Raw genomic sequence first — 7,249 nt, forward strand, 5'->3', positions numbered from 1 at the left:
CGCGGTTCCACTACCACCTTGGAACTTAAATAGCCGACTGATGGCGGGATAACCACCCTAATGTTGGCTTTGAAATATAAAGGCCGAAGACGGGCAGCAGCATATTCAGTGCGACAGGGCCAGCCCTTCGGTCACCAACCCGTCTGCCCAGCGTGGTAACTATGGGAAAAAATACATGAGTTAACGCCATTTTTGGCACGAACTTGTGGAGGCCTATGTCCAGCAGTGGACTGTATCAGGTTGAAGTGATCCCTCATTTATGCGGGCGCTGTAACTTGAAACGAATTTCGGTAGATAATAAAGACCAGATGCCGCGATTAGCGTTTAATGAAAAAAGTTAAAGTTTTACCTTTGTTGACGTCCGGTTTTCATTCGGATTCAACGAATTACAGGCCTATTTATATTTTAACTGCCTGCGGTAAAATATTTGAAAAAGTAATTTTCTATCAGTTACTTAATTATTTTACAGTAAATAAGCTTTTACATAACAAACAATTCGGTTTTACTAGATGACGCTCTACAACTGATGCCGTTATAGAGCTTTTTACTTCAATCATCGATGCTAGGGAGAAGTCGTGGGAGGCATTGGGTGTATTCTGTGATTTGTCCGAGGCATTTGACTTTATCCATCATGACACATTAATCGCGAAACTCACTCATTATGGTATTAAAAATACCACCCTAAAACTCTTGTCTTAGTCGGAGAATCCAGAAGGTTAAAGTAAGCGGTATTACGTCGTCAGGGGTCTCTTGTACAGATGGAGTTCCATAAGGCTTAATTCGTAGTCCTTTTTTATTTATAATATACATAAACCACCTACCATATTTAGTTGCGAAGAATCATGAAATTGAATTTTTTGATGATGATACCCAGAGGAAATCCCTAACAGATGCCTACAGCCCGGGGGAGCTGGAGGGTATGTCCGAGTCATTGATGATGATACCTTATTAATTTTTAAGTTACGCAGACAAGAAAATGTCGATTAAAAAGTGATATTTCTGAAGTGGTACACTGGTTCTTGTGAATAGCTCACAACTTAACAGTAAAAAAACTAATTGTATTAAATTTTTAGCACTAAATGTCAAACAAGTTGATATGGAGCCAGAACTCAATGGTCAATTAAATTTTGTCAATTCAACCGTTTCTCTTGGAGTCACCATTAATTCTAACTTATCGTGGGGACCCGATATCTGTCAATTGACGAATAGACTGAGTTCTGCAGGATACGTGGTTAAAATAATACGATTATAAACGGATGTCGATGCAGCCAGATTAGTTTATTTCAGTTACTTCCATAGTCCAACGGCATTTTGATATGGGGCAATACGGCTTATATTATTGTCATTTTTAGTCTGCAGAAAAGGGCTATCCGTTACATTTATAAAATGGGATGTAAATAATCTCTTAAAGAATTTCAAGAGATCGAAATCCTAATCTTCGTATCGCAGTATATCTATGAAAGTATAATTTTCATACAGAAAAATAGGCATTTATTTGTTGACTTAGTGATGGACATGAATCAAATGGTGCAACCACAAATTAACATTTCCTAAATGCCGGCTCAGAAAAAGTCGTTCCTTTATAGGAATGTCTATTTTGATAATGTATAATAAGACTCCATTAGGTTAAGTAATTTGTTGTAATATTTAATAAAGCCGATGACATAATAGATAGGCGATGGCTACGAAGACACTAGAGATTAGTGCAAAAAAGAATAATAATAAAAAATATTTATTGCATAATACTCGGTACATTACCTAAATTTGTAATATACCTAATTTTAATATTACAGCAATTTTGAAATTGATAATGTAGAAATTATTTTTGACGTTCGTTAGGTGTATGTGATAACACAATTTGGCGATACAGATCATAAATTAAATCATATAATAATCAGTTAATTAGTTTACTTATCAATTTTCGTTGCATTTATATAAGGTCATAATTACACCGTTTCGCCATTCCACGACGAAAACATGTCCTTCAAATCTGGCTTCCTGTTAATTGCGCTCCTAGCGGGGAGCTATGGTGAGATATTTTATATTGCTAAATCATAATTTGTGTCACTTGATAGAATGTAAATATCCTGTGTCACTTATACATCTTAGTGCTCGTGACCATAAAAGTTCAATAGCTTGTACCAACTAATGTTTTCGTAATAATTCTTTATTTTTTTTTTACTATTCTAGAATTCAAAGTAGAGTTTAATTTCCCTATTCATATTTTTTTATATAAATAAAATAAACATATCTGTTGTTTTTTGTTTCGAATTTGTAATAGCTACTTAAAGGTGGCTAAAAGTTCAGCCATAACATAAAAATATATATATAAATAATTGAACTAATTATTTTATGACGGTAATTCGGACTTAGATTTCATGTTAGAGCAATGAGACTAACAAAAATTGGTTAACAATTGTTTCATAATCATAAACATTTAATAGAAAAAATAGAAAATTATTCGTACTGTAAAGCAAGTTCGTGCAGTCAGGTTCAAAAATACTTTGTCGTAATTTGCATACTTCTAATGGCACTCGATTTACACTACAATGTACCTACGACGAATATACCAATAATACGTTCAAGTTATTTTTGTAACCCTTAGCTTTGTCAGTAAGTTGTATGTCACTCTTGCTTATACTTTTTTTTTTATACCACTAGGTCGGCAAACAAGCGTATGGCTCACCTGATGGTAAGCGATTACCGTAGTTTATAGACACCTGCAACATCAGAAGCATTGCAAGCGCATTGCCGACCCAATCCCCAATCCCCCCAGGAGCTCTGGTCACCTTACTCACCAACAGGAACACAATACTGCTTGAAAACAGTATTATTTTGCTGTGATCGTCTGTAAGGTCGAGGTACTACCCCAGTCGGGCTGCTTCATATTTTGAGCAGGAAATTCCTGCTGTGCTCTACCTCAGTTATATTATATACTTTGCAAAAACTTTGTCGTTTCAAAATTTTAATATCTATCAATATTTTTTTCTTCATAAGCTTTTCTTCGTATACTTCATATGCTACATTTCATTAATTCACTTATTTAAAATTTGCTGTAAGGGTAAAATTTATATTAAAACTTAGATATGTATTGGTTGTTTAATGTAAATTATTGAAACAGTAATCTTTTTACAGCATTTCCAGCTGAAAATGACATGTCGATCTTTTTCGACCACACGGATTCCTCATCCCGTATCGTTGGAGGGACGACCGCCGGTCGAGTTCCCTATATGGTAGCGTTGACCACAGGTGCGATGGTGAGAAACTTGCTTTGTGGCGGCTCCTTGGTAACTTCCAGACACGTCTTGACTGCCGCCCATTGCATCGCGGGCGGTAACTTTGTCAGGTGCGGTAAATTAATTAAGAGTAATTGAAAGCTGTATCGATTAGTTTATTTAATTAAATGTTCTGTTAAGTTATGTTTGTGTTTATTCCTTAATTTATGATTGTGTTTTGATACTGTGTGAACAGCTCTCTTCGAGGCCACGTTAACACCAACCGCTTCGCCAGCGGTGGTACTTCATACTCGTTCTCTAGCCGCATCATTCATCACGGCTACAATGCAAATACTATTAAAAATGACATCGGTCTCCTAGTCACTTCTTCCAACGTAGCGTTGTCGAGCTCAGTGTCCCTAGCACCTGTGAACTTCAACTTTGTCGGTGCTGGCGTCCCAACCACTGTCACCGGATGGGGAAGAACTAGGGTATGTAAAAATATCAAAAACTTACTAAAAGCTCACAAAGACGATTCATTATTTCTTTTTAAGAATAATGTTGTATAAAACTGAAATAGTGAATACTTTGATGGTTCCTTATATATAGCTAATGTATAAAAAACCGAGAACTTAAAATTCCTGCATAAAAATTAAGTAAGACTACCTAAGTTATTTTATATCTAAACAGTTCACCTATTGTATTATATTTGTTAAATGTTTGTTTAAAAATGGCAAATTATTTCAGAGTGGTGGTTCTCTATCTCAAGTCCTTTTACAACTGAGCGCCACCGTCGTCGATGGAAACGTTTGCAGGACTCGTGTCGCACAACGCGCTCAAGAAATCTCCCTTAGGAATGTACCGCCTGTCAACCCTGACGTAGAAATCTGTACCTTCCACTCCAACGGCCGCGGAACGTGCAATGTGAGTCGTAAAATACGATTTTTAAGCAGAATGAAATTCAAAATTTTATAGTTAATTAATATTAAAATATCCTTGTCGAACCAGTTAAAAATTCAAACTATAAAACTAATACCATATGTAACACCTTTTCTCTATGTAAATTCAATTCTCTCTGTTAATTCAAACCAATAACACCATCGACACCATCGTAGCGCTACTGATTGTGAATGTCTCTCCAGGGTGACTCCGGCAGTCCGCTGATGCGCGCCGACCGCAACCAGCAGATCGGAGTCGTGTCCTGGGGTCTGCCGTGTGCGCGCAACGCTCCCGACATGTTCGTACGTCTCAGCGCATTCCGTTCATGGTTCGAACAAAACACGCGATAGACACGATACCACGCGTGAACTCTAGTGAAACTCAGGACCGAATTTCTATCGACTTGACTTGAAATAAATAATTACCGTATATTGCACATTATTCCTTTTAAACCAACTTCAAAAAAGCAGGAAGTTCTTAATTAGACTGTATTTATTTGTTATGTGTATTATTTTCCTTTAATCTCCTTTCTTCTCCTTTACATTTTATGTAGCTTTTTACTGAGTGGGCTGATTTCGATTATCCTTTACTACTTAGATACGAATTAGATGCGTTAATAAAGCGCTCCCAAAAATATGTTTTTGCACAAATAAGAAATTGAAAAAAAAAATCGTCAGACATCTGGAAGCAGGGGTCTTCTGGTTTTGTGACCGCCCGATTTCACACCTGGACCTTTGTTTTTTTACCTTTGTATTCTAATGATATTGGAGTAGTTTTTCATCGCCAAAAAACACGGTTAAAATGACATTTTCTAAAAATTAATCCTAGTTAGATCGATTTATCGCCCCGAAACCTAATGAAAATTTAATGAAAATCGTTGGAGCCGTTTCCGAGATTCAAATTATGAAATATATAAATAAATATATATACATTTACATTATATATATATATATATATATATATATATATATATATATATATATATATATATATATATATATATATATATATATATATATATATATATATATATATATATATATATATATATATATATATATATATATATATATATTAAGGTGGAAAAGTTATATATTTGCTTAAAACAATCAAAATCGGTATAGTCATTTCAAAAATTAGCCCAGACGAACATCTTGACACGAAATTTTTAAACATATTTATATGATATTTTTTGTTAGTAGTTAGAGGACTGTTACGTTTGGTAGGGTCGCTGACGTTTCGTAAGTCGAGCCGCCGATGTCCTCTCTCCGATCCGATGGTGGGGCTGTCCCTCTGTCCCTCGCCGCGCACCGCACCCGTGGTGTTGCGTGAGTCCGCAACATGCTCCCCGGCTTGAGAGCTGGAGGCTTCAAGATTTAGAAGTGGACATATATTATTAAATGCCCTTCTAATGGTCCGGATTTCGGCCACTCTAGAAATCCCATCGCTGCCCGGGTATGTCTTGATTACCCTTCCCAAACACCAAAGAAGAGGTGGAAGAGCTTTTTCTTTTATGAGGACAAGAGACCCAGGCATAAGCTCCGATCTTGAGGACTTCCACTTTGTCTTGGCCTGAAGTAACGAGATGTATTCCAATGAGAAACGACCCCAAAAATGTTGCCTTATAAGTTGTATCCTTTTAAAGCGTTCAAGAGCATTGATGTTAACAGCTGATACCTCTCGCTGAGGAATAAAAATTAATGGTCGTCCAATTGAAAAATGGGCAGGAGTCAAAGCGGAAAAATCACAAGGATCAGAGGAGAACGGGGTTAGTGGACGGGAGTTCAAAACTGCCTCTACTTGAGTGAGACAAGTAGACATCTCTTCATAAGTGAAATGAGTGATTTGAAGTAACCTACGAAGGTGATGTTTAGTACATCGAACTGCTGCTTCAGCTAAGCCGTTAAAATGTGGACTATGTGGAGGCACAAATTTAAATTCAATACCTTGTCCAGCAAAATGACCTTCAAGATCTGATTGTGCTAAAAATTTAGATAATTCATCAAAGGTACCCACAAAGTTTTTACCGTTATCAGAAGTGATACTTGAAGGTTTACCGCGTCGTAACACGAAGCGATTTAACGCGGCAATATATGCTTCTGTCGATAGTGCCGTAACGAGTTCGATATGACAGGCCTTTACAGAATTACAAATAAAAATTGCCAAATAACATTTAATAAGCTTACAACCTCTGCCTTTTCGGTCTGCTACCAACACCGGCCCAGCATAGTCCACAGAACAGTGTAAGAAAGGAAATTCTAATTGAGTTCGTGATGCAGGTAACTGCCCCATTACAGGCTGAATTGTTTCGGCCTTGTATCTGCGACACCGAACACACTTATTGACAATACCTTTTGATAAGTTTCTGCCACCTAAGGGCCAATAAGTCTGTCTTATATTCGCTAAAAGTAATTGTGGACCAGCGTGTAAATATTTTAAATGAAAATAATTAAATAAAGTTTTACTAAAATGCTGTTTCCTACAAATTAAAATAGGATGTTTGCTATCATAACTGTATGGAGCATTATTAAGCCTGCCACCAACTCTAATTATATTATTTGTGTCCAAGAATGGAGATAAAGTAGACAGTCTATTCTTTATAGGCAGCTTTTTAGCAGATTTTAAAATAACATATTCATCGGGAAACATTTCTAATTGAACCTTTTGTATTATTAAATTTAATGAATTATGAAGCTCTGTTACCGATAAATATCCTTTTAATTTAGTTTTGTTTCGACAATTGTAAATAAATCTTTGTAAATAAGCTATTGATCTTTGTAAATAGGTAAAATTTGATGTTTTATTAATTAGACTAGAAATAAGATCTATATTAGGAGTATTATTAACCAAAAGAGAATAAGAAAGTAACTCAGGTAGATCTTGTTTCTCGTTAAATCTAGGCATTTGTGGCCACTCGTTTTCGTGTTTTAATAAGAACGTGGGGCCGTGCCACCACAATGAAGAACTACTGATGGAATCAGCCTTCACCCCCCGAGAAACAAGATCCACCGGGTTGTCTGTTGACGGTACGTAGCACCACGTGTGACCCTCGGTAATTTCTTGAATTTCATGAACACGGTTTCGTATGAAACTTT

At 36.3% G+C, this 7,249-nt stretch overlaps 1 protein-coding gene across 1 annotated transcript; it reads left to right on the forward strand.

The window, feature by feature from the left end:
• The first annotated feature begins 1,950 nt into the window (after positions 1 to 1,950).
• On the forward strand, positions 1,951 to 4,656 carry LOC123661075 (chymotrypsin-2-like). Its single transcript, XM_045596085.1, has 5 exons — positions 1,951 to 2,029; positions 3,136 to 3,346; positions 3,472 to 3,706; positions 3,963 to 4,139; positions 4,358 to 4,656. Exons 1-5 carry the CDS (start codon positions 1,978 to 1,980, stop codon positions 4,502 to 4,504), a joined length of 822 nt encoding a protein of 273 aa, XP_045452041.1. The 5' UTR covers positions 1,951 to 1,977; the 3' UTR covers positions 4,505 to 4,656.
• The last annotated feature ends 2,593 nt before the right edge of the window (positions 4,657 to 7,249 follow it).

Source organism: Melitaea cinxia, chromosome 16, assembly GCF_905220565.1.
Source record: "Melitaea cinxia chromosome 16, ilMelCinx1.1, whole genome shotgun sequence".
In the NCBI taxonomy this organism is placed as follows: Eukaryota; Metazoa; Arthropoda; class Insecta; order Lepidoptera; family Nymphalidae; genus Melitaea; species Melitaea cinxia.